Source organism: Spodoptera frugiperda, chromosome 23 (assembly GCF_023101765.2).
Source record: "Spodoptera frugiperda isolate SF20-4 chromosome 23, AGI-APGP_CSIRO_Sfru_2.0, whole genome shotgun sequence".
Lineage (NCBI taxonomy): Eukaryota > Metazoa > Arthropoda > Insecta > Lepidoptera > Noctuidae > Spodoptera > Spodoptera frugiperda.
The window spans coordinates 2,253,902-2,281,326 of NC_064234.1; the positions used below are offsets into that span (position 1 = coordinate 2,253,902).

The 27,425-nt window shown below is 40.7% G+C and overlaps 2 protein-coding genes across 11 annotated transcripts in view; both read right to left on the reverse strand.

The window, feature by feature from the left end:
* Positions 1 to 589: 589 nt before the first annotated feature.
* On the reverse strand, positions 590 to 6,362 carry LOC118267163 (sesquipedalian-1). The gene is made up of 4 exons (XM_035580982.2): positions 5,918 to 6,362; positions 3,449 to 3,634; positions 2,849 to 2,989; positions 590 to 2,674 (listed from the first exon to the last, which is right to left on the reverse strand). The coding sequence occupies exons 1-4, from the start codon at positions 6,126 to 6,128 to the stop codon at positions 2,517 to 2,519; spliced, it is 696 nt and encodes a 231-aa protein (XP_035436875.1). The 5' UTR covers positions 6,129 to 6,362; the 3' UTR covers positions 590 to 2,516.
* A 1,425-nt stretch (positions 6,363 to 7,787) lies between these two features.
* Positions 7,788 to 27,425, reverse strand: part of LOC118267287 (mediator of RNA polymerase II transcription subunit 13) — a 58,680-nt gene continuing 39,042 nt past the window's right edge. Inside the window, exons 4-26 of one of the 10 annotated variants that reach the window (XM_050703279.1) lie at positions 25,405 to 25,488; positions 23,656 to 23,810; positions 23,177 to 23,310; positions 22,687 to 22,827; positions 22,005 to 22,093; positions 20,759 to 20,884; positions 19,189 to 19,315; positions 18,799 to 18,909; positions 18,353 to 18,471; positions 17,510 to 17,678; positions 17,133 to 17,255; positions 16,188 to 16,898; positions 15,887 to 16,072; positions 15,557 to 15,750; positions 15,201 to 15,359; positions 14,224 to 15,091; positions 13,855 to 14,097; positions 13,518 to 13,747; positions 13,029 to 13,174; positions 12,604 to 12,881; positions 12,228 to 12,473; positions 11,889 to 12,142; positions 7,788 to 11,803 (exon numbers count right to left, since the gene is read on the reverse strand). In XM_050703279.1, the coding sequence (XP_050559236.1) occupies positions 11,671 to 11,803; positions 11,889 to 12,142; positions 12,228 to 12,473; positions 12,604 to 12,881; positions 13,029 to 13,174; positions 13,518 to 13,747; positions 13,855 to 14,097; positions 14,224 to 15,091; positions 15,201 to 15,359; positions 15,557 to 15,750; positions 15,887 to 16,072; positions 16,188 to 16,898; positions 17,133 to 17,255; positions 17,510 to 17,678; positions 18,353 to 18,471; positions 18,799 to 18,909; positions 19,189 to 19,315; positions 20,759 to 20,884; positions 22,005 to 22,093; positions 22,687 to 22,827; positions 23,177 to 23,310; positions 23,656 to 23,810; positions 25,405 to 25,488 (5,026 nt within the window). In that variant the 3' untranslated portion in view covers positions 7,788 to 11,670. Of the gene's footprint in view, positions 11,804 to 11,888; positions 12,143 to 12,227; positions 12,474 to 12,603; positions 12,882 to 13,028; positions 13,190 to 13,517; positions 13,748 to 13,854; positions 14,098 to 14,223; positions 15,092 to 15,200; positions 15,360 to 15,556; positions 15,751 to 15,886; positions 16,073 to 16,187; positions 16,905 to 17,132; positions 17,256 to 17,509; positions 17,679 to 18,352; positions 18,475 to 18,798; positions 18,910 to 19,188; positions 19,316 to 20,758; positions 20,885 to 22,004; positions 22,094 to 22,686; positions 22,828 to 23,176; positions 23,311 to 23,655; positions 23,811 to 25,404; positions 25,489 to 27,425 lie in introns of all 10 variants that reach the window. The other 9 variants (XM_050703272.1, XM_050703276.1, XM_050703274.1 and 6 more) reach the window with 9 other exon arrangements.

Sequence of the window (27,425 nt, forward strand, 5' to 3'; positions counted from 1 at the left end):
AGAACAACGTATTAATAGATATTTAATTCCAACGATATCGATCTTGTTTTTGCTTTTCCTAGCACCTTTAGAAAGCAATGAATGTATGAAAATTATGAATCTTCAAACTTGTATAGTTACTACATCTTGGATCCGACCACTGTAGTGTCATATTAATCATTGCCCCAAATGACTAGTTCTATCAATACGTTTGATTGCACGGTTGGCGCGGTGGCTGGGCAACTGGCTGCCAAGTAACATGTAGCGAGTTCGATCCCCGCGCATGTCTTTGTATAATCTAAAAATTCTTGTGTCGGGTCTTGGTGTCATATGTACGTGAACTGGTATGTTTGTAAACGCACCCATAACACAAGATAAAATCCTAGTGTAGGGCAACGTTTAAAAAAATGTACCTGATGCTTATACATGATATTATTTATGAAAGTGTATGAGTAACGAAATAATATTTTTTTTTTTTACGTTGAAGTTCCAGGAGGTTCAAAGCAAGATATAGCCGTACAAAGACTGACACACGTCAGAGGTGACTATTCAGATTGTGCCGACTATAATTAGATAGTAGATGGACAGGGATATTAAAAATAAACTCTACTATATTAAAATAAAGCTTTATTTCATTTGTCATAATCATTACAAACTGAAACATAAGTTCTAAACATACGAAGCTATTTACAATAGACATAAATCATAGCCTATATTGTGATATATCGCGCATAATACTACAAACATAATGAATTAACCTAATTAAATGAATAATCAACATTTATTACAGGCAGCTTGTGTAGGTGACGAGTTTATTTAACATCAGTAAACATGTAGGGCAGGTCAACAAAAGTCTTTGCCTATTAGTTTACGTGTTTGACCGCCATGTCATTACCGTGAATCATGGGAAAGCAAATGAATGGAGCACACTTGGCAAGATTTCGTTGTGCATGGCGCAAAGGTCGAAAAGAATAATTATCCTTTAGTTCACTGTCTTTACCGACAATTTTAATTAATTTACTTACAAATCAGTATACAAGCTACTTAGATACATTTCTAAACTTGCTTTAAAAATAAATAAAATTTATAATAACTTGTTCTTAAACATCTGCTGGGCAATTTTCAATAGTGAATGCAATAATACTTATTTATTATAAAAACTATGTCCGACTCTAGAATCGGGCAGGGCTCTTAACACGGACTTATATAGTGTTACATAGTTTACATACAAAAATATTTTCTTTTTTTATATTCTATTAATGGTCCGTCACAAATCGTTGATTTTAGTCGAATATTAATTGGCAGAAGTATGTGAAAGTAGCAGAAAAGATCAGAGAATTGAATTATTTAATAATACTTACAATTTTTATACAATTCTGTATTTATTTTTTAACATAACATCAAGCATTTAATTTCATGATAAGGTGAAGATATGCACACAGTATATAGGGTGACTGGTAATTAGTGAAGGATATTTAAACACGTAATTCTACTCATGATTACAAACAACTTTTCCAAAGAGTAAAGCTGTTAGCAGCGAGGCGCCGGCATTGCTGAAATCACGCGCGCGTAATTTAGTTTTTTTGTTACTGTGATAAAAATAAAATTAATGAGTACTTACAAAAACAGTTTCTTTGGGAAAGTAAATACCTATCCTTAAATAATTACCAGTCACCCTATATACTGTATAAATAAAAATAAAATAGCTCAAGGTTAGAATTACCAGAAAATATAACCTTGACCGAAGCACTTGTATAGATTGAATATCAATGTCATTATAGGCTTCAGATTTCAGTAATCCAATTACAAATTACACACGACGCTTCGCCCAAAGAACTTCAGTAAAATAAAAAAGTCAAATGAAGTTTATTTTAATGGAAGAACTCCTCAGTATCCTCTATACATTATATTAGGACTAAGTGACAAAACTACAAAATATTTGTTCATGGTAATACTGACTATGCATCTATTATAATAATTAACATCACGCCTGTCTTTCCTCTATCGATACGGTAGGAAGAGAGGTGTACTAACATTACATTTTATTTTTAATTACGATAATAATCACATTTTTATAGGAGACTACTGTGGTTTCATTGTATTATTTTTTAAATTCTCTTTTGGAAGTGTTATCATTGGTGATATATTAAGATGGTCACAGATAGAAAGAAAAATCAACATAAATCATAATGATATAGATTTGAATTTTGAATAGCAGTGAGATTAATATTACTGTACTTCATTTTACACTAAATGGGTTGGTCAGGAACGTTTCTATTTCATATCTCTTGTTTTAAATAAAATTGCAAATTCACATTCCTCACATCAGACACTATTTTCAAATACAAAGCAACTTAAAAGCAGACATTGCTAATTTAAAAGTAAAACTAAATAAGCGTAAGTACTTCTATAATAACCAAAGCTTTTGGAACAACAATAGTATAACATTACGCCTCTATCTCACTAAGTGATAGGCAGAGAACCTCTTTAATCATATTGCTCGTCTTTATAAAATTGCTAAACGAAATTGTACCTTATTAAAACTGTATTAAAGGTTTCGAGGTATCCTCTTTCTGTTTGCTCAGTTTGGCCCGCCATTCGCTTCTGTCTGCTAGTATTTTACGTCCGTAGGCTGTGTGGATGTCACGGAACGGGACCCTTTTGCGAGGCATGTCCGGTCTTAGGTTCTCTTTGTCTGGAAAATAAGATTTTATTATTGTTAAGAACTGTTTTAAATCAGTTACGATTTAAATCGCGTCTTCGCCTGAAGATTGGTAGACATTATTAACGGGAAAGGATCTCAAATTAAAACGAATGAGTGCACTATTCATTAAACACTGAATAAACTAGTAGATAATAAAATACTTACGATGTCTACTGCCCTGTACAGCTTTACTCTCTCCATCCGGGACTCTGTTGAAAGGGTTGTACCTCTGCCCTCTCGGAGGTACTTTGGGTTCCTCTTCTGGAGGCGTTATTGTTACCAGTGCTGCTTCAGCTGCTGCTTCCGCTGAAAGTTACAATTGATAAGAGTTACTTAAGAGACAAATCTAGGTTTAACTCCACAGATCCTGGTTTTATAGGAATTTATCAAAATAAAACTAGCCAATAATTTAACTTTCAATAGATAAAAGATTTAAAAATAAGCACAGTAGGAACCTATCAGACACAAACAAAGTTTTAGTATATTCTTCTATTATAGAGAATCACTATCAAAGTTACTATTATCTTCTATTATAGAGAATCACTATTAACAACAGCCTGTAAGAGTCCACTGCTAGACTTTAGGCCTTCTCTTCATCATTGTCATCACCTTGGAGAAAACTACTGAACTATGAGTTTCCACTACAGAAGAGATATTGTTAATAATTAATCGCCATGCTATGAATACCATGGAGATTATGATTTCATAGAAATCATAGTTTAAAAGGAACATAAAGAATAATCAATAGAAAACTTATTATATTACCTTGTGCCTCATCCAACTGCCTCTGCAGATCAGATACCATGAGCTTCATATAGTCGTAACTGGCGCAGGCGAGGGCTTTCATCCAAGCCTCCATGGAGGCCTGCGAGTTGGTGCACAAGTAGTAAGTGCGCCCACCCTCACACTGGAATGATATCTTGAAACTGTATGCTTCTTCTTCCGTTAACTCTGTAAAAATAGGAACAATTATTATGTCTTTTACTGAAATTTACTGAAATGTAAAGGTCCACATGTTAAATCTAACTATTCTAGATCTGTTGTTTTATGATATACACCTTTATAAGATTATCCATATTATTATCACTATAATCAAATTATGATGAATTTTGTTTTACATCACTACATGATTTATAGATACAATTATATTAGATTCAAACAGTACAACAAAATAGGATTAAAGATAGTTACTTTGTTATATCTTAAAAACAAATACCTACAGAATCAAATGTTTTTCTAATATATTGGAATAATAACACTAATCGCTAGTCAGGCTACAGTAGATTTAATTTGTTTGGTCCTTGTTACCATGGTAACCACCATCAAGTAAAAGGTACTGCAGTAATAATTTACATACATAATCTATACTAATATTATAAAGCTGAAGAGTTTGTTTGTTTGTTTGTTTGTTTGTTTGAATGCGCTAATCTCCGGAACTACTGGTCCGATTTGAATCATTCTTTTTGTGTTGGGTAGTCCATTTATCGAGGACGGCTATAGGCTATAAAACATCACCCTATAACTATTAGGAGCGAAGAAATAAAGGAATATGTGGACAAAACGGGGGAAATTATTAATTCTTGAGGGCTTCCGTTGCGTGCGCTGCGAAAATGGTTCAAGATACGAAAATTATATGTATGAAAGAATGATTCCTCTTAAAATGATCTAAAAAAAAGTCCGCGACAGTATATGTCTATCTTTTAGTATTAACTTACTAGAATCGTTTTTATGGTAATCAAACTGGGTCGAAATTAATGCATTATTTGTTAAGAGTTGTATTAACGAAAAAATATTAATCTTTATCGAAATAAATGTGTTATTCATTAAGAGTATTTAATTGTGAACAAAATTGTCTTTGACATCACTAAACTTCAATAAACATCTTAGAAGATATTATAATTTTAAAATAACTCCGATATAAAATTCACCCGCGCCGCATGATGTGCGAAACACGACGCTGCCAGGAGGAGAGGCATTGTTTGCGAACGACGCGGAGCCTGGTGTAACTATACTCAAAAAAATTATAGTCTTACTAACGAAGTAAAACATTTATTGATCATTGACCATTGAAAGCGTTTGTTTACAGCGTAGAATGGCAAAAAAGCGGTTTACACTTTATTGTGGCTGTCTAACAAAGTACAACCAGATTCTACGTATAGTGCAATAATATCGGCTGAAACATTTGACAAACAAAAAAATCCAATTCTTCAATTTATTGTCATAAAAATATGATAGGGTATAAAAATATGGTCCTTAAGGATTTCATAACCTTGCGTCACCATGTATGAAAGAAAACATTTGTTCTAGAAAGTACTCTTTATTTATTTTTTTGAGGGGGGAAAATCATCCGTTGGTAAAAATCACCCCCTTCTGATTTGAGCCGGGGCCCCGGTAATCTTTTACGTTGTCTGCAGCACCGGATCGGGCATCAACCTTATTGGATCTGGGTGTGTGGGTGTATCTGGGTGTTTCCTCCCGCCGAATTCGAAACAGGTACCAACCGAAACTTCCGTGTCCGGTAAGCACATGCGTCAGGCGGTAGGTGAGGACGCCGTGTCGCCTCTCAAGCCACTCTTTAAAGAGGGGACTTACTACTGCTATAACGCGTATGTAGCGAGCCCATCTAAAAAGTACCCTAGGAATTTTATTTCTGAAACACAAACCTGGGTGGCGGTTACCCAACCTATAGGCGCAGGTTTCCGGAAAACAGTGGAAACGAGTGTGGATTGTTCCTTATAATCATAATCCAGTGCTATCACGAATTTTTAATGCACAAATTAACCGTGGGTAACAGCTATACATAATTTATGAAGCTGAGAAAGTTGTTTGCAAAAATAAATATAATGCCTAAAATAACTATTCCACGCGGACGAAGTCGCGGGCACAGCTAGTAATATAAATAAACTAATAATCAGTATTTCTATATTTACATACCACTTAGCATTACATATAGAGGCACAAGGGCACTGTGATAAGTATAAAATTATAGATAAGGATTTATATAATTATAAATTAATCATAGACATACCTAACTACACATGTGGGTGTTTAAAATAGTTTTTCCTTGAAACGAAAGTCAAGTACTCACTATAGAGATATAAATAATATCAATATCACTGTGTTATTTACACTCATTTAGAATCAGGAAAAGTCACTTAGATGCAAGTCGATGAATATTCAATATGATTAATTTTATAGCTAATATTGAGTACAACACATAAAGTATATTCCTACCTATGGTACACCCTTCCAGAATGATCACGCCGACAGGTTCCTTGTCCCCTTTCTTGTCGAAGTAGAATAGAAGATTGCCTTTCAACACGAACCATCGCTTCTGGTAACTTTTCCCGACTTCGCCTCGCATGTCCAGCCATCCGTCGCGGTCCACCGGCGTCGCAGACGACGCGAAAGCGCACAAATTCTTTTCGTTTATTTTCATTGTCATTTATAAATATTCATACAAACACTAGGATCATACAAAAGTAGCAACTGTGAGCTCTTTGTCACGTTTAGCACCTCAGTTTCCACTAAAACAAGCTAGAGATATATGTTGCTCACATATAAGCATATCTAATTTGCAAGAAATGTTTTATTTACTCAAAAATCGTGAAAAGAAAACACCCTTTCCAAAATTACGATCTTCAAAATATCAATGACAATGTCATGTCATGTCAATTTCTCAAAGTCATTGTCATTAATGTCAGTTTGACGGACGGCAGCTACGTTTCGTTATACCCATTGTATCCATAGCAAGAATCATCGATTGCTCAAGCTTTTCATAATGTTTAATTTTATTTTTTCTGGAAATCTTTTGGATACTTTTGGTAATAAATATGGGCTTCGACATCCAGATGAGGTTGTAAGAGATACATTTGCTGCATAGCGCTCAAAAATCGTTTTTTGTGTAAAACCCAATGTAAAGACATTTTAATTTGCTGATTGAGAGAAAAATTGTTAATTATCGTAGTGTCTCATTTCCAATGGGAGTGTCCTTGCCAAAAGCAGGCCTTTCTTCTATATCATAAAACGAGATACGTCTCAATGAATTAATCTTTGAGTGAGAGGGCCAAATTATAGCATGTATACCAATAGATTGTAGACGCGACAAATGCTCCTAATTATGTATCATCTGGATGTACACATGAATGCAATAAATGATTTGAGTTTGCAGTAGATTTCAATCAATTTCAATAGATTTGCTTTAGACTTTTTTTTCTAAATGCCATCTGTGCCGTATGAGTAACTTTTTTAAACCCTGACGGCGCGGCGCTTATGTGCTTAATATGTAAACTATCGTTCGATGATGTAAAATGATATATTGAAAGAATGAATGAATCAACAAATTGGCTATAGGCTGGCTATATAATAAACTGAATACGGCTCTTTCTCTTAGTGGATGTCCTGGATTCTATGGTTTTTCAGTCTAAATCGAGCCTACGTCGATTAGGAAAGAGGCTACTGGACTCAAGTGGCGTTGGGTCAAAATTATACTCACTAATAATATATTAATTAGTCTACGTCGATGACGTCGATCCACAAAGTTTGTTGTCTGGAGTGTGATACAGTAAGCGTTGCGTGTAACACTGACTTTGTGTCGACCCGGGAATCGAACCTATTATCAACGCTGCTGGTAAACGTACCGAGCGTCACAACATCATCGCACCCGCCGCCGTGGTTAGAAGACGTAAGAAGAAGAAAAAAATATAATTTTTGTATCGAATTCATAAAGACCATTGTATGCTAGGCACCGAACCACAGAATAATCCGCAGAGGACCAATATTCAGCTTTTATTTTTAAATAATGTTGCTATCCATTAGGATTTTCTCCTGTGTCTTGGGTGCGTTTACAAACATACAATTTCACATACACATGACACCCAGAACCGGAACAACAATCTGTGGATCACACAAAGAGTTGTTCCGTCAAACCAACACATTGCATAGCAGTCAGTTGCTCAGCCAAGGCTAACTGTGCAGTCACTTTTTTTTTTAATTACCATAGCTGCAGTCGTGACACAATCTTGTCAAGTTCCACCAACATTTAACTTAGAATTCACTAAGTTTGATTTGTAATATTAAAAAACCATAAAATGAAACAATGCTATTTAAATATGTAATATTTTATTCATAATTATTATTACCTATTTTCACAGTTATTTATAAAGTTATATTAATATCAAGTATTACACTAATTTTGTTTTACGAATTTCTAATGATTGCTCCATTTAGAAAATTTGATTTCCACATCAATCATCAGATTTGACCGCTTACAACTAATATATGACAAAATGGTGAGGTCTATGTACAGTACGATCCCAATTCCCTAAAAAAATTGACAAATTCACAATAACAAAAAAGTCAAAAAAACGAAATCCTTAAAATAATCCATTCAACTACGAATCTCGCTTAACAACTGTACAAAATATTACGAGTGGTTTCTTTAAAACGTGCTCCATTATACGGCAATGTGGGCAAATAACGGTATTCGATACTACATCGAGTATATGTACAAAATGTCGTTTTACAAAACAAAATAATAAACTATATACAACATCATTAAATATTCTCAAATGCTGTAACACATTTAAAACATTTCATATTCAACTAGGCATAATTCAGTTAAGTTGCGGGCAGGCCGCGTCTACAATTAAATAAGTTATGCAAACCGCCGCGGCGTTGCGCACGCGCATTACATACAAAACCTGTACAAATTGCCTACCATCACTTGACAATACAAAAAATAATTAGGTACTAAGCAACAAAAAATAATTTACAATCTGATTTCTGATAATTTGTTCAATACGAAAAATTGATTAAGGATTTTTGATTTTTCCGAACTCAGTCCACAGAAATAAGATTAAAAATGGAATAATATATCAATAAAAAATGAGTAATACACGATCCAAACCACGCATCGGACATATTTACATATTTGTTTCACAGCACACCTCCCTACTCTTACGCTTTAATAATATATTAAAATAGAAAATTTCATTATAACTACAAACTGTCGGAGATTCGACCTATCAACACGCTCTTCTGTTGTTTCAAATGGCTCCATTTTATGTTTTTGTTATAAAACGACAATGTCTAATTATACAAATGCTACTTCGAACATCATCTAGGGGGCTCTTTTTATCACTATTTTATTTTATCTAACCATAGACTATTGGTGTTACTAATTAGCTTTCTGCAGTGTAATTGTGTAACACTTCCACAATATTAACTGCTTTGATTGTGTTTTTTCTTCACCTCAATACTGGACACAGTTACTATACTGTGTGAGTAATGTAGATGACAGAAGAATCACGACAAAAGCATTGGCTACTATGAGAGTATCACACATTTACAGTATATCAGGATTGAATTATCATGAGAAATATTTACTTGTAAATCTGTATGTCATAGAATTGTTACTGTTGGTACACCATATTGATTTTTAACATTAAAGAATTATATAATTTGAACATTGGTTTTCACTAGAATCCCGAGTGCAATGCGGTACTCGTGTGAAGTAATATTGAGTGTTTGTTCCCTCGTACAAAACTGTACAGCATTACATAATTCAAGTTATATGTCAGTGGTCAATTTTACTAATTCCCTAGATTGTTACCTATACATGATTTGCAAAGCAAAGTCGCATAGAACATTTAAAACGACAAAGTTATATTGCCGTTTTAATTTTCGAAAAAGCCTACAAAAATAATGCATGAATGAACAAGTCGACTAATGTCGTTATATAATAAGTGAGATGTTTTGGTGGACGATTTAATTAGAAATGTCAGTAAAAAAATATCTAAAATACTATACATATCTAACTCCTTTGGTAATTCATACCGGTTTATTAAAATAACGAAAAATTACAAAAATATATTACATTAATACATACACTGCACCATGATGGTAGCAGATGTAAATATTGTGACGTCATTTTATGAAACAAATATTACAGGGTGTGCCAGTTTGAACATTTGCAATCATGTGATGTTTTTATGTTAACATCACTGTTATGGAATTGCCCTGTTCAAAATGATAAATAAAATAATTTGAATACTGTGTATGCACATTATGTCAAGCCATACCTTGGACATTGGCCTGTGTAAAATATTCAGTATCAATCCAGTAGCTATTGAGATCAAAATAAAACTTGATGTGAATTATTAGCATGAGTATAGGGGATCCGAAATTTAAGCTCAAAAAGCTAAATTCAAAATCATCTACATTGCATTATAATGTAAAATTGTATGAATTCAACTTGTCCTTTACTAATGTTAAGTTGCATAATTAAGTATTTTGCTAATAATTTTAATACTAATTACAATTAAAATCCATGGAAGATTTTGTCGAGGTGTGAAAATATTTGAGGTATAATAGAGAAAAGGGATATTGTGAGCAATTGACTATCTAATTACATCATTCCCATATAAAAATCTTATTCATTTGCATGTAGCCATCTTGGCGAATTATTATAATTTTTCTACATTTATATTATTAATTTGTGGATGCTGTTCAACTGTGGCTGTCTAAATAAAAAGTATGCTATATAAAATGAGGTTCACTTTCGATTCTGGAATGAGAGATCAGGAAGTATGTATTTTTATATGGACAAGACTGTTTGGAAGTTTTCTGTTTGTGTGGAACCTGTTAAATACTAATTCAATGTTGCACATATTCAATATGTGATAATAACCACTAGAAATATTAAAACTGATTGAAAATAAATAACATAAAATGTTTAATTGCACAAATTGCGTATCCGAAAGTTGACACTGGTAAGTTTTTTTTGTTTACTTTTGTGTGTATGTGTCTGGCACTCATTGGCTAAGTTAAACAAGTTTTTTTTAAACTTTTTAATATTCGCTTTTTTGGTGATAAATAAAATAAGAATAAAATGCTTTTTGACGAGAATGAATGATACATAAATGTATACAATATGTAAAACGGTTTACATGCCAAATTGGACCATATTTTGTGATCGAACTTATAAATTCTAATCCCCGGCTTAACTAGCTTGCATTTAAAAATTTTCCTAGTAATTAATTTATAACACTTTTGATATTTCATTTTAGAACTCTGTTTGCAGGAATACTCACTTTGTTTAGAAAGGAACACAATACATTTTAGTTGAGTAACTTGTTCTAGCAATAACTTAGTTTATTAAAATTAAATGTAAGATTTTGTCCTAGCTCATATTTGCTTTAGACAAGCATATAAGAGCAATTAAGAATAATGTTAATAAATAAGAAGTATGAGAGAATAATGTGAAATTATTGCTAAAACATGTTACTTCTGTATATGATGTTACTAAACACAGTGAATACTGCACGTTAACACGGTCCCCTACAAGACGTAGGCGACACACCAACACTTGACAACAATAACATACCGTAACGAGGCCTTTGACTTACACTCCCTACTAGTTAATTTATCTAAGTACTGTCATCAACTACAAGTCTACATATACGCTGCCTTTTAGTCATTTACCTTACTTAACATGTAGTGACAGATGGGTAGTATTACAATAGATAAACATAATTATTAAGGTATTTATTTATTTGCAGCTATTAATATGTCTGAGACAGACATACAAGTCAATTTACTATTGTAATTTTTCAAGTTTAATAGTATTCAATAATGTCTTTTAAAATAAATATTACCCATTTGCCCACTACAAATACCATTCCAATACCAACTCCAATAATTTACTCTAATAACTAGTATTTAGCCAGGCATGATCATATCACATCGGTATGAAACATGTAGTGCCTTTTTAACATGTGCAATCTATAAGTGGTTTGACAGAATTTATAATAAGGCTTCCTGCACAATACTATATTATTTTAAGTAATTCCAGTTTTCATTCAGATCCGTTGCTTCACAATCACCAACACATGTCACTGAGGATATTGAGTTTCATCACAAACACGACACACTAACACCGCACTGCACATGGGCACTGTAGTATGAGGATCACAAGTAGCCGGGCCCTAGCCCAGCGCCGCCGCCGTGTGGTACAGCTGCATCAGCACCTGCACGTGCAGCGGCAGGCACGACAGGCGGTCGTGCGTGTTGCCGTCCAGGGCCAGCCACGACAGCGCGTTGTAGCCCTCCAGCACGTATCTGGAACGAGGTGGCCGTCAGTACAAATAACCAGACAATGAGTAAGTCAGCCAGTCAGCGGGCGGCGGCTTAGAGTCATTAATACCTGAGCACGTCGGTGGTGGTCTGCGAGTCGAGCGGGTGCGTGTTGTGGTCGCGGCGCTGCGTGAGCGACGTGTAGTCGTCGGCGGCCTGCAGCGAGCCGGCGTGCAGGTGCAGCGCCGTCTTGAGGAAGGCGGGGCAGGCGTCGCGCAGGTGCGCGCAGCCCGCCCACCACCACGCCGGCATGGCGCCCAGCGGGGCCGTCGACACCATGTAGCCCAGCGCCAGGGGCTGCTGCAGCAGCGCACCCACCGCCTCCTGCCATAAGGGATATACTCGTTAATATCAAGTACTTCACTACACATACAATACTCGCACAGACAAAATATGTAGATAATCTTACAGTGGTGTTGTCGTCCTGGTGGTGGAAGGCAGCTTGGTGATGGTGGTGTGCCTGGGGGCTGCCGGCGGGGTCGTCGTCAGTGCGGCGCGGGCTGCCCGCGGCCCACATGTTGTTGAACATGTCGCCGATCAACAGGTCCGTCATGTTGTCTTCCCCCATATCCTCGTCACCCATGTCCACGTTCAAGAACATCATATCGCTGTCCTCGCCGTTCGCCATGGGTGGCTCGAAGGGCATCTGATTTGACTGCATAATACAAAAAATAAATTAGCATAAATAAAATTGTTCTAGATAGTATAACGAAACAGTAAGTAGTGTGAGCAATGTATACACAAACATGACATGTGTATGTTGAATGAATGATAGAATGCCATACCTGTGTGGTAGCGGAGGTGGGGAAGACGAGTATATGCGTGGCGGTGACGTCCCGCGGAGTGTGCAGGTGCGACTGTATGGAGGCCTGCGAGAAGCGCTCGTCGGGCGTGAAGCGGTCGGCCATGAGGCGCAGGCAGGAGTCGGGCTCCGTGGAGACCAGGCAGGCCGACAGGATGCAGGGCACGCCGCCCGGGTACAGGACCGTGCAGCTGCTGCAGATCTCGCGCAGCGTGGCCGACGCCCGCACCAGGTGCTTGCGGGACAGGAGCCAGCTCCAACCTACAACACGCATCGTTATGTCACGTTCTACTCAACCAAGGATGTGCTAAAAAAATACTGTCGTAATGACTTGACTAATAATGTATATGTGTAATGTATGAATGTATGTAATGTATTCATTATAACTGTGCTAGTCAAGAATCTTACCCTTAAGTTCCCCATGTCCGATGCGGCCGACCCTGCCGACGACGAGGCGCCAGGGCTGCGCAGCCTGGCTCATGACTCCGAGTGTGAAGTCCATCAGCTTGGTTAGCCCCAGCCGCCGCGCCGGACCACTCCGCCGTCGACGTGACCTGGATGAGTTTGAACTGATGCCATTAATTAGAGATAAGACACACTGACGCAGTAACTTGAGCTTCAAATTGGGATATTTCAATAGTCCAAAAGCGACGGCCGTCGGTTCTCTTAGCTATGCTGCCTACTGTTACAGCTTATTTAAACGCTAGGCTATGTCGACCGACGGATGTACAGATGCCATGCAATTGTATTGTATATTCAAGATTAAATAAATAAATGTATGCTATGTCGACTTTTGTTTCGTCTGCTACAAACACGATGATATATTCGCCGTTGACACCAGATATGCTTTGATTTTGTCTATTGTGTACAGTGTTGGCAAAGTGGTATGTGTCGTACCTGTGCGGCACGTGTATGTTGATGGCGGCGGTGTCGAGCAGCTCGCCGCGCGCGTCCGTGGCGGCGGCCAGCAGCCAGCGCTGGTCGTGGCTCAGGCAGTAGGCCAGGAACAGCACGCCGCCCTGCTCGCCGCCGCCCTGCCCCCACGTCTCCGCCACCTCCTTCAGCGCGCGCGGCGCCGCCAGCACCCACGCCGGGGAGAACAACTTGTATGGCTCGCGATTCTTTTCCTGTGTCGTCATGGGAATTTCATTAAGAAGTGTTAAACAAAAACATAACAAAGATGTGCTGAACTTTTGCCACAATAACTATGAAATAGAATGGTAGTGGTACTGACGTCTTTGCCTTGCAGGAAGAGGTTGGCGTCGGCGGCGGTGCCGAAGCCAGTGAGCGACTTCCCGTTGGCGTGATGCTGCAGCAGGCGGCGCGCCCCGCTGAACACGCTGAAGGCCAGCGCGCGCACGTCGGCCGCGCCCCCCGCGCCCCCGCCGCCGCCCGCGCTGGCCGTGCTGCCCACGCTCGTGGCCTCCGTGTTGCAGCCCAGGCCCCACCGGGCACACACACTCTCCAGGGAGATGATCTGGACATAACACGATGTTAGGGGAGATTCGACAATACACAAGTTGGTATAAATGAATGACTGATCAATGAGTTATAATTTTTTGAAAATATGATCCGTAAGATGTAGGTCGCAGGACATGTGTACCTTGACGAGTGGGTTGTGGTGGTGCAGATGGTCCATGACCCGCGCGGCGAGGCGCAGCAGCGCGTGCAGCGCGTGCGGGCGGTGCGCGTGCGCCGCGGGCGGCTCCACGACGTAGAGCACGAGCGCGGGCGCGCCCGCCTCGTCCGAGTCCCAGGCGGCCGCGTTTGCCGCCGCCCCGGGCGCTGCGCCACCCGCCGCGGGCTCGGCCTCCGTGTCCGTGTTGCCGCCGGCGCCGCCCGGCGTGGCGGGGTGCTCCGGCGTGGACGGCGGCCGCATGGCTTCCGTCCGCTCGGCGCGCTCCGCGGGCTCCAGCAGCGTCTTGTCCAGCGACAGCGCGGCCAGCTGCGGCAGCAGGGAGCTCCGCAGTGTATCTCCGTAGGCGCGCAGATGCGCCGCTAGCCGGCCGGAGGGTAATGGCCCCGTCCAGTCGTCGCGCTCGGGCCGCGAGCTGGGCGCGCAGCGCACGAGGCCGTCACGTGCCAGGCGCGAGATGGGCTGGTGGCGGCCCAGGCGACAGGCCTCGTACGCGGCCGACAGCTCGCGGAAGAAGGCGCGGAGCGGCTCGGTGAGAGCGTCGCAGTCGGCGGCCAGGACGACGTAGGCCACGTCCCGCGCGTACGAGTAGGGCTCCAGCGCCAGGCGCTCCCAGTGCCGCAGCGCGTAGGGAGACAAGGAGATCCAGTCGCGGTCGTGGCCCACGAGTAGCGGCGGCACGGGCTGCGGCTCGCAGAGGTCCTCGTTGCCGCGCCCCGCCAGGCGGTGGAACTGTCTCCACGTCAGGGGGCCCGTCACTCCGTCCCACATGCGCGCACCACAACAACGCTTCTGGATAGCGTCTTGTAACAGAGGTCTTAATCGCCGCATCAATCTGAGGACGAGTTCAACAATGTGGTTAATAATTTATGTTTCTTTAAGTGCAACGTGAGGAAGTCACAGTTATGAATAAATTATAATCGAGTAAAAGTGTAAGATTGTACCTGACTACGTCGCGGGAGGAGCGCGGTGCGCGTGCGCCGATGAAGGGCCAGCGATGCACGGCGGGGGGTGCGGCGGGGGGCGCGGCCAGCGGACTGAGGCTGGACCCGCTCACCGACGCACGCAGCGCGCGCGCAGCCGCCGTGCCGCCGTCCGTGTACCTGTATGGAGACACACGTTACTAAATGTTGGAAATCGTACTATTCCTTTTATTCATTGCTATAATATCAATGTGTAATCATTGAATATTCATGACGCGAATATAACGATATTTGATGAGTAGAGAAATGGTAGCCTCTACTATGATACTGATGTTTCAAAGACGTGTGTATAAAGGTTAATAAAATGAGATACGTACTCGAGTAGGTTGAGCCGCAGTTCGTCCGTGGGCGGGTGCGTGGCGGCGGCGGTGGCGGCCCGCGCCAGGGCCGAGGCGGGGCCGCCCGCGGGGCCCGCGCTGTGGGCCAGCACCACCCGCGCCACCTCGCCCAGCCCCGCGCCCTGGCTGCCCAGTCCGGGCTCCTCCGCCAGGCCCGTGATCTCCATCTCGTCCTGCAGGATGTACAGGTTAATAAAATGTCTCACTCATTACATTACATGGAAAGCAGTGATTACTTTACATTATATATCCTCTAGCATTCAATACTTGTCCATTTTCATAGCTTTTACTTTATAAATAAGGCGTTACCTCATAGAAGAGTCCGGCTCGGTGCGCCCGTCGTCGGTTGAGTATGGCGCTAAAGCCACAGGTGCAGTGGGAGGGCTCGTCGTCCGCGGAGGCAGGGGACGCGCCCCCCGCGCCCCCGCTCCCGCCCATACCCGTGCAGCCAGACAGGTACGTCGCTGCGTCCGCGCCGCGGATGTTGCCTACCACCTACAAACAATAGTTTGTTTTGTTACATTACATTTACTCGTAGAAAATTGCTATATTTATTGAAATCTTTAGTAACATAATAAATGTAGTAGCATAGTATAAAACGTGTGCGTACCTTGGGTCCGGCATTACAGACGCAGAGCGTGCAGCTGTCGAAGTTGTGGTCTCGGAAGACGTTGAGCACGGTGTCGGCCAGCAGCACGTTGAGCATGAGCGGGCACGCCGCGTGCGGGGCCGCCGGGGCTGAGTCCGGCCCGCGCCGGGACGTCCGGGACACTGCCACGCACGACGTCGACGTCGTCGTCGTGCCAGTCCGCGGCCCGGGGCCGGTCCCGGCCGGCGCCGTGTCACAGGGCCGGCGCGGGCGCGCGTCGCGAGTCTCCGGTGTGGGCGGCGCGGAGCGCTTGACTCCGGGCTGCGGGCGCGCGGCGTCGGCGTCGGCGTCGTCGCGGGCCTTGGGCGTGTCGCGGTCGTGGTCGTGGTCCTGGTAGCGCGGGCGGTACACGGCGTGCGGCGGCAGCGTGACGGGCGGCAGCAGCTGGCTGGGCAGCGACGTGAGCGGCGCGTACTTGGACGAGCCCACGTACTTGTACAGCGTGGGCGGCTTGAACACGTACGACCAGTCCTCGATGGCCTGGTCGGGCGGCGGCGAGCCGGCGCGCAGCGGCGTGGCGTCGTCGGGCAGCGAGAAGCCGGGCGAGGCCTGCGCGTGCGCCTCCATGCTGGGCGGCGTGGGGAACATCTTGCTCAGCTCCTCGGCCCGCGGGCAGCCGCGCCCGCAGCGGGACTCCTCGCCGCACTTGGTCGAGTCGGGGGGTGTCGCCACCTGCAACTGGACGCCGACACGTTATATACTCGCCAACTATTCCAACATAACTACGCCGAGCATTCTCTAGTTAAAATTTTGAGATTATAAATATTTAATATGTACATATACTTTCATGACTTGCAATAACATGCAATGTTATTTTATAAATCTATTAAACAATGTAACTTTATCATAAGGTAACAAACAACACACACTACAAACTAGTATAATATAAGAAGGGTGTACACTCACAAGTCTTACCGTCTCATCGCCGCTGGCCGCGTCGTCCGAGTTGTCGAATATTTGCTCCAGGTCCTTCAGCGTCGGACACAGGCCGTCCGACGTGAACAGATTCTTGTACTCTTTCGTATCCTCCTGTACGACAAATTATAGATTTTGTTTAAAGTTACTATAGTATGTTACAAAATGAATCGAGCATTTTACAATGGCAATAGTTCTATTTATCTTTATAAAGTAAGTTACTGTAATTAAAATGTTATCCAATTCAATTAAAAGTAGAAATTTTGTGAAATTTCTAACATAAGAACTAGTCAGCAATACATTATCATCTTTAATCAATTGTTATGAAAGTATCGCCTATAAAAGATAATAACAGCAAGTGTACTGACGTTATGGTCGAGTTTCTCATGCTTGAGGTCGAGCTGCGAGTCCCGCATGGCGGCCATCTTGGTGTGGTCGTGTCCCGCGTACAGGTCGCCGGCCGCGCCCGCGCCCAGCGCCATCTCCTCGCGGAAACTGCTCTGGGACGACTTGAACCGCTTCACTGGGTGCTCCAACCTACACAAAACCATAAACTTACTGGACAAATAATATAGATATTAAACACATCAAACGTCAGGGGGGCAAAAGCCACTGGCGCTAGCAAAGGATTTGTCTTCAACAGATTTTTGTTGGCAGTCAAAGCACTGCTGTTTTAATTGTTGTTACATTCATCAGTATGGCTGCAAGCCACTTCCAACTGATCAATCTGATAATCATTGGGAAGGCCTATTTTAGCAATAGACACATCTTGTGATCAGTCCCGAGATATTTCTCCTTCATATATTTCAACGTGAATGTTACCAAGTATTGAACACAATAAACAGAGCTCGAGATGTATTGATGCGCAAACTGGTGTACAATGTAGCGAGGCTAAAGATTCACGCCACGTCAGCTTCATCGTGACGTGTCCGTATCACTCGCATGTTACTAAGGATTTAACATTAGAACAATACAACCTATAATAAGCTTCATATTATTAAAATGAAAACTATTCCATTCATAATAAAGTCGTGTAGTGTACAATGATGCCGTAATCAGTTGGAAACGAGTATAATAAAAGTTATAAGATCTTATTATATGATAGATATAATAAGATCTTATAACTATACAGCTTAGTGAACATTACAAACAAATTGGTTATAGCCCTTTATTTGTTTAAACTCTGTACATTATACAGTGTGGGTACGTACCAGGCGTGCACGGTGGTGTAGTCGTAGAGCATGTGCAGCGCGTGCTCGTCCTCCAGCGGGTCGGTGCGCGGCGCCGGCGCAGGCAGCGTCGGACGGCGCCACACGCAGCCGGGGGAGCCCTGCTGGGGGGGGGGGGGCAGGTTGGAATCACTTATGTCCAAATACTCAAACGCCACTCAATTTTAAGACGCTCTCAAATATAGTTCTGTCACTACCAATTCTTTATGGAAAGACATAGATAGCACGATATTTAAGTACAACTTAAAATTGAAAAGCATTTCAGTATTCGGGTATTAGCCACTTACTATTCCATTCTTCAAAACTTAATTATAGCTCCTTTTCTCTTATTCATAACACAGAATCAATCAAACAACATAACTTTTATCTTCAAACATTCATCTAATCAGTTTGGTATGCGCTTTGGTAAGCTAGGATCTCTTTCTTACCTGGGTATAAGTTTTGGGCGGCGGTAACGATGGCGGCGCGGGAGTGGGTGGAGCGTGCGGGTCCGGCGTCGGCGCAGGCGTATGTAACGTCGTTGGTACTATGCCCGTTGACTAATTAACACAAACACAAGAATTTACATTAATTTTTAAATTTAAAATAAGAATCCATAAAGAAGTACTGTTGGTATTTTAATCTCGAAATTTGCTGTAATAATCTTCAAAAATACTTCATTAAATACCTAATGCAACTATTGCAAAGTAGATGTCCAATAAGTCCAGGCATAAAAATTGTTCTATAAGTAAGCGTAACTGCCTGGGACTGGTCTATACAAAGCGTAAAACATATGTTTAAAATAATCTGTAGACTTATACGAAATAGATGTAACATACCTGGTGATTAGGCAAGGGCTGGTGATGTGGCGAGGGTGGTGGTGCTCCAGCGGAGGGTGGGGCGGAGCCGCCCGGGGCAGGGGAGCCTCCGCCACAGCTGGCCGGGGAACACGCCGCGCCCGGGCCCCTGACACACACAATATTACTTTAACCACCCATATACAGGCAATACATGAGGCCCCCAAGTGAAAGTGAACGATGAACCATGTACCAACACATCACAATAAACCCATGATAAACAAACACAGGTGTAACATAACAACAAACAAAACAATGCAACCAAATGTTCTGCTTCTTCACCCAAAGACGATTATTTCAGAAGAAAATGTTTGTGGACCCTTAAAACGGTAGTAAATGTTTAATTCCTTCACTTTCACCAATGAACCTCTGATATAATGAATGGTACCCATGAACGATAGACCCATGGACTAGAACAGACGACATGGCGAGTGGACCCCCGAATGAAAGGTAGATGTTATCATGTGTACCGTAACTTGTTGCTGCAACCCCATCGCTTGTAACTGTCAAAGCTTTTATAAACTTCTTAATTTTTTTAAAGCTCCATGTACAAAGATTAGCATTCTAAATTCAGTGCACTGTGATTTTTTTCAAGTATTGATATAAGCTGCAACAAACATGAGGTGTAACGTGCAACCTTGTTGCTGTAACTGAAACAAAAGTGCACTGAATTCAACAAAAACATAACGGAACTGTTACAAACTTGAATTAATTACCTCGAGCACGATTTAATTAACTGAAGTTTGTTCAACTGTTACAAAAGTCCCATTATTTTCAATCTTCGCAATAACTGAAGTATTGTTGACATATTACAAGCGATGATAGTGTAGCAAGTTCTAGAAAATGTGTGAACATTAATGAGGCGAGGTTTCATTATAATTTCCTTAAGTAATATTAATTGTATAGGTTGTAGTGTCTTGGACTTCCAAGATGACTATTGACAACATTATCATTTCGTATCTTAGCGGAATAAATGTAAATTATATCGCAATTGCCGTTACTACATTATCATACCAATAAATCAATTTATCAGTGTTTTGCGTAAAGCTAGTTATAATGACAGTATTTGAGGAGTTAAATTGATTATATGTACGTTAAATAGTCAGTAAAATATTATAATAACGGCTTTAGTGCCAGTTTTACTAGGAAATAACTTTTAAAAAGAAAGTAATTTTGCCATGGGTGCATTTTATTGTGACATATTTCGGTTAGAGACGAACTCGTTATATTTTGATTGAAATTAGAAGTAAAACTGACACTTTACTAGTTATTTCTGAACGCGAAGCAACGTTAACAGCATTATTCCAGCCGCACTTACAGCATGTACTGATATTTCTTAATTAACAATTAATTAATCAGCCGAACATAATAAGGTTGTCAAATACACGACGATGTTTGATTAGACACAAATATGATAAGACACAAAACATGCAATTCGTATGATAAATATCAGCATTCGATAAATATGTCGCATGCAGTATAGAATAGAATAAATGATAGTTTAGAGGCAACAGGTCATGCGGCGTGAAGCGGGCCGGCATGGTGTACTCACTGCGCGGCGTGGGCGGAGTGGGCGGAGTGGGCGGGGTGGGCGGAGTGGGCGGAGTGGGCCGGGCGCGGCGGCCGGGCCGCGCGGCGGTGGAAGGGCGCCGGCCGGCCCGCGCGCCGCCGCCGCCATCTGCACACACAAGCGGCTGCCACATCCGCGCCCCGGCACACCACACATCTCTTACCCCCTACACCGGCTCTACTCAACACTTCTCGCGCGGTACTAACTTCTCCTGCTCCGACCCGGTAACGCGATGTCTTAAACGCGGTTCGATACGCGACCCAATAACTATAGCATACGAAACGATGGAAACGCGTCATTTTCTAGTCTAATTACGATTTAAAATCGCGAAAGCCCGATTACTAAACAAGACTTGAAGGAGATTTAAGAAGTTATAAATCCGGCCAATCATATTGTTTTAGGAAATCTAAGGATGTATGTATTACAGCGAAACAAAATCTAATTTCTAACATTTTTGTCATGCCCATTCAATAGCAATAACGAACTCAACTCTACAATAGTAACGTTCATAAAAACACCGATTTCACTAATCCAAACCATTTCGTATAAGAGATATCAAAGTGTGACAAGAGTCGCCGCGTGTTTGACGAAGGATTTCGAAAATAGACGTTAATGCAGTGCTTTAAATGCTTATAAAGAAGGTAGAAGACATTTCACGCCTTAAGTTTCAAATTCCTTCGTCATAAGTACCAATGCACATAACATCGTTATGTGTATTGGTTAAGCTGTACCCTCTACTGCTTATGTAACTACAAATAATTATATCATTGCTAAGTATATAATAAAAAACATTCACATACATAACATCTACCTATCGATCTACACCCTGTTAACTTACTAAACTACACATATCGTCATCCACCGGGAAATTGATACTTATTGTTTGTAACATAAGGTTCAATTATGCTCAGTGGTAGACTCGCCTGGAACTCTCATTCAAAATGCAAAGATACAGATAAATAGAGTAATAATAGTCTTTCATACATGTCATACGTAGAATATAGATGCATAACACACAATTTCATACAACTACTGCTATATACTGCTCTTATCTACTTATGTCATTGGCTGAGTATATGCACTGCGGAGATGACATAAATATATCAAGTTTATCCTTTAAGGAGTTCTTTTCCAGTGCATGTACTTAGTGAATGCAATAACAACAATATAAATATATAAATGCGCGATATAGTAGCACTACTATGCAGTGTAATGGCTGAGTACTCACTTCGCACAGGTACAAGGAGTTTTTCTGGTGGGATCTATGAAGTCTTCCGTCTTGTCGCCCGCAGCCTCACCGTAGCAGATCTCGGGAGCCTGGAATTATAACCGTATGTTATTTTTTATGTAGAAAATAACTATAGTGCTGAATGGATGGTTATTCGTAAGGGATATTACATTGTTATAAGTGGACCTTAATGTTAGTGTTAGAATAAAAGCGTAATGCCATTCTGGTTTCATGAATGACATCATCATCATTAACTATTTAATATTGGAAGTGTAACTCGAAACTTATCTTAAAGCTTAAAAGACAGTTTTGTTTCCCACTTCCGACTTTATATGGACATGTAATATTGTAGAAGAATTTGTACAAATGTCGGCGAATGTATGTTAGATAGGATAAAACAAGGCACTTAAACCGAGTACATAAACCATTGGTTCTAGTTCTAACAACTACCCAGAAGTTCTTATTGGATTATAGAGTGGGAGAACTCACTGCAGTCTGCACGATTGGCGCAGAACTGTGCTATTCCATTTGTACTGAATTCTTAATTTGTTACAGAATTCGCCTGTATTATTAACTTTAGTGTGATGTATTTGGAAACACAGTAGCATAAGAAAAAATCCTAGTGTAGGGTTTGACGTTAGCTTAGTCGGCTAGTAGTATAGACTATAGTATAGTAGTGTACCTTGTGCGGCGCGGGCGTGGTGAGCGCGGCGAGCGTGCGTGCGGGCGCGGCGGAGGGCCGCGCGGGGCCCGCGCCCGCCTCCATGTGCGTCACCAGCACGTACGGGCACGGGTACCGCATGCGGGCGCCGCCGCATACCACCTGGGGGGGGAGGGAACCATTTAATCATACACTCGTTTATATAACTTACAGAATAGAGCCAGGCCCTGTAAGAACCTGAGACCCCTTGCCTTGCAGAATAGACATTGGCCCTGCGAGAGACCAATACCTCATGATTCGAGTCATCCCAGGACCGAGCAAAGTATTATTGGATCTTTCAATATTCGAAGATAAGCAACAGAAAAAAGATTGAATTTAGGTCTGGCTATAGAAGAAATGTTACAAATAATAATGGTAGCAACTCTCATCGAAAATAACCAGAATATTATGTTTTCATATCAAGATAACTTAAAGAAGTAAGGTAATATGCAATAGGAAGTAAGACAAGTACCTCGACAGCGCCACAGCCCTGCTCCAACGGGTAGAGTTGTCGCCAGGCGTCGAGTAGTCGCGCCGTGCCCGCGTCCGCGTCGCTCCACTCGCGGCCCGTCAGGGTGCCTTCCAGACCGAACGGTGCCAGGATCACTGTAACAATAATATGGGAATGTTAATACCTTGTTTGATTGAAGATTACAGTCGTTTGTAAATGTTTAGGTTACCTTTACATTTCATAAGAAGTCTTCAGCCTGTCTGTTTCTTTACAATTTTTAACATGGTTAAACTTATGAAAATTTAAAGTCATACAGCAAAATAGTGTTTTAAGTAATATCTGATATACATCATCATTTTCCTTTGGTGATACCTTCTGATTATTAGAATCAAGTCTATAGGTCTGGAACATATTGTGCTTCATTATCTCACCATTTTTGTGGTGAACTTTACTTAACTGGGCTTATAAGAGTTACACTATGTTATTAACTTATTATTTACCTTTGGCATCAGCCTGGTTGTCGGGCGAGTTGATCTTGGCGAGTCGCTTGGCGGTGAGCGTGCGCACGGGCGGGTGTTGTCGCACGTCCACGGACGCACACACCGTGCTCTCGCCGTGCAGGAAGAACGCGAACGAGAACGACAGGTGCCATGGACTGGAACATAATACATCACTGGTTAATAAACAGAGTCAAATAATGTATGCTAGAACTTAAACATACTAAATAACATCCTAACCGGTATACGAAAGAGTTTGTTACACTTTTACACCACATCAAATGAGTTTTTGAAGAGATGGTTTATTAGACCCAGTTAGTTATAGAAAACCAACTGCTTATGTGAGTAAACAGACCCAACTACACCCATACAACATTACCCAGTTCCTAAATTAATTAGCTAGCTTATTAAAAGTTTAGAACAATATAGAGGGTTGCTATTGACAAATGTAGCAAGTTGTGTCGGTGCAAGGCGGCGCGTCGCTCGAGTGCGGCAAGGCGCGCCGTGTGCCGTGGGTCGTGTGTACAGACAATATAGTCGGTGGGCTGTATCGCTCGTATCTAGCTGCGACGCGCGACGGCAGCCTCAAATCAAATTGCCATCGATCGCTGTACTCACTTGTAGCGGAATATCAGATGTACTGATATTTAATTTATTTATCTATTTAATGTAAGGATTTTACCCTCAAAAGGAATAGGTGGCTATAGACTCCCCATTCTTCATCATCTTAGTATGCAATTTGGATCAGTTTCAGAGTTACAATTTAAAAAATACTGCGAAAATATTAAAGACTGTATATGAAATACAGCCTTTAAAGTGTAAAGTATGAAATATACAGTACCTAACTACCTACTTAGTGATTATTTGATGAGTAAAAAAATGTCGGAAGGGGAACGAAGTCCCACCCTAGTGTCTTAACGGGTGCGACACAGAGATCTTCTCGTTTGCTCTAGGAAGTGACGCTCGTGTCACCACGGCGTGTTTGGTACCAATCCACTGAGAGAATTGGACCAAATTGAACTTCCGTACTTACAACTATACATCTTAGTTACATCTGTACAAGGACTAAGCGATGTGTCATAGCCAATTACATATTTGCAATTCAATGACTGTGTACGATATTAAATGAAAACTTTGCTTGCGTGATTCAGGACTGTGACGTCAATCACGTCAAAGGTTTAGTGATGCCAGTTTAAATCGTGGCTAGTTATTGAATATTCATAATTTTCCTGTTTGTCACATAATCTTCTATGGAAAAGTTATGAGTTTAGGACTTAATATAGCGCGGTCGTTACTTAATAGTCTGACAAATGAGTCTAATTAAGAATCTTATATGCTAGACTTAATGGCAGTAGGAGACCAAAGGTCAGATTAATGGCCTGATTCGCAAAATTTGGCTTGCAAAAAACCAGCCGTAAAGACAGTCAACCTTTTTCCAAAGAAAGAAGGTTAGTAAACGTTCTTGGATTAGACCCAATCATCGCTATGAATCAGAACATCGCACAGTTCCCACTAACGCAGGCCCAATAACTTTTCCCAATACCGTTACTTTACCAAAAGAAACCAATCATTGTACAATGTACAATTAAAATCTTGCAGATACAATCAACATCGAGTAATTAGCTAACATGTAACGCGCACACGCAAAAGACAAGCGTGTCATATCGTAACTTCGACTTTCACTATCACGAGTGGTTCTCTGCTGAGATTAATTCTTATGCTATTGATAATAGGGTTTGTAATGCATTGTACCTCTTGCCGACTTCTTCTTCGTCGCCGTCGTAAGGTTGGACGAACCACTTCCCAAGCCTCACGAAGTCCCGCGACAGCAGACATCTGAAAATGAAAATGTTTTTAATTAATTTATGTCCGTTACGTACGTACGTCAATGGGAGACGTCAGCCATTACGTTTTCTGTGAGAATTATGTTCGTGTTAAGTGTTAAAAAACGTTTTATTACTTGTCTGAGAATTGTGATTAATTTAACTATACTTTAAAGGATATTAAGATACAAATGGACTGATAATTATTGCAGCCAGGTTTTTGCAGATGCGACAGACGATACAAAGCGCATTTACAGTACAAGAACTAGTATCTTCTGCTACTCATGCTTTTTAGGTCGATATACGTAATATCTTATTGTAAAAGACACACATAACAATAAACATAGACAATACAGAATGTGATTTGATACGTAGCTAGTTAAAGAAGCCATGAAATGGCAACATTTGGAGTTTCGTTAACGACTGGTAATATTGAGAAGGGCTTAAGCCATATTGTTTCACAGCTCAGTAAGTTAGAACGCGAGATCTTGTAACATTTAACAGTTTACGAGTGTATCACGTTTCTTTTATTGGCATACCGTTCAACGATAAAATAAGGTGAGGCGCCGTTACTCTGCGGTATTGTTATGTGGTTTAATGGCGTGTAAAATAATATTGTTTGTTACAAGTTACTAGATCCTTCTCGCCAGTTTTGGCTGTTCATTAGATTTGATTCAGCAGTTTATGTGTTAAAGTGTATAAGACATACTCACTTTCGAATTAATATTACAAATAAATGCTTTACAAGTTATTTTCTAACGCTTAGTTTGTAATTGATGTTAAGTGAAACGTATAACAATAAATTGTTTGTACCTACTGCATATTGTAAAATGTTTAGTAAGCACTTCATTAACGCTAATTTAATAGATGCAATAACAACTAATATTTTGTTCAACTAATTAATTAGTAATGTTAAACAATAACTTCTAATTGTTGACGACTTTTGCGTTGCATTTTTTCAACATATTTTTTATTAATATTGTAAATACGAACGCATATTTTTCTTTCTTTAGCGTTGCAACATAGTCATTATTCAGTATATGGTATGATTTTTGTTCCTAGAATAATATTTATGACAATAAATATGTTATTACAACACTTTATGTAGTAATGTTAATTTTGCCACATACTGCCGTACTCAGAGCCTTTTAATGATTACTTAATTATTCCTTATGAACAATTGCTTAGGACTGGGGTAAATAACCATTATGACTTTGCGTACGACGGATAGGCTACCAAATTAACTCCCTAGTTTCACAATGGACCCAGTTTAACTTCAGTATGTCCTTAGAAATGCATTGTGAGTACATGGATGTAATGTCCAGAGTAAACGTGAATATAACAAGACGGTAGAGGCGGGCGTGTCGTAACTCCGGCCGAGTATCGGTATATTACCATGGCGAATATTATTGTGTCACCACTCACCACACAAAAGCAACGTAAATTCATAGTAGACTGACAAGAAGCTGAATGTTGGACTAACTATTAAATTGTGAATTGTTTAGGTACTGATGATGTGGAGTTTATGCAGCACAGATATGTATGTTACAGAAAAAAATGTATCTTCAAATTGTTTAGGTATACTGCCAACATGATTTTGTTATCAGATAAATAAGATTATCATCAGAAATCAAATGTGTTATTCTAATTTTAGTAACAGCTGTAGAACTGAAGACTTTAGTCAGACACAGATAAACACAGCTTAAGTAAATAAAAACTTTACAAGTAATGCAAGTTTAAAAGACAAAATCTTTAGAATCACAGTTTTGTACTAAATGTTAATAACAATACATACTTAAATCCTTATAGCTAATTAAGGCTAAGTGTTTTTAATAATGGACAAGCGAATATAAGCCTTATGCACTTGACATTGTGTATACTTTTGTTGTTATGGAAAATAAATTGTGCAAGTTGGGGCTTGTTTTAAGAACATGTTAGTTAATTTAAAGG

What these genes read in the sequence shown, in the direction of transcription:
- LOC118267163 (XM_035580982.2), bottom strand. Translation starts at nt 6,128, where the DNA reads ATGACAATGAAAATAAACGAAAAGAATTTGTGCGCTTTCGCGTCGTCT. An exon ending in TCTGGAAGGGTGTACCATAG is followed by an intron (nt 3,635 to 5,917) that starts GTAGGAATATAC and finishes CTATTTTTACAG; the next exon opens with AGTTAACGGAAGAAGAAGCA. An exon ending in GCAGTTGGATGAGGCACAAG is followed by an intron (nt 2,990 to 3,448) that starts GTAATATAATAA and finishes TGTAACTTTCAG; the next exon opens with CGGAAGCAGCAGCTGAAGCA.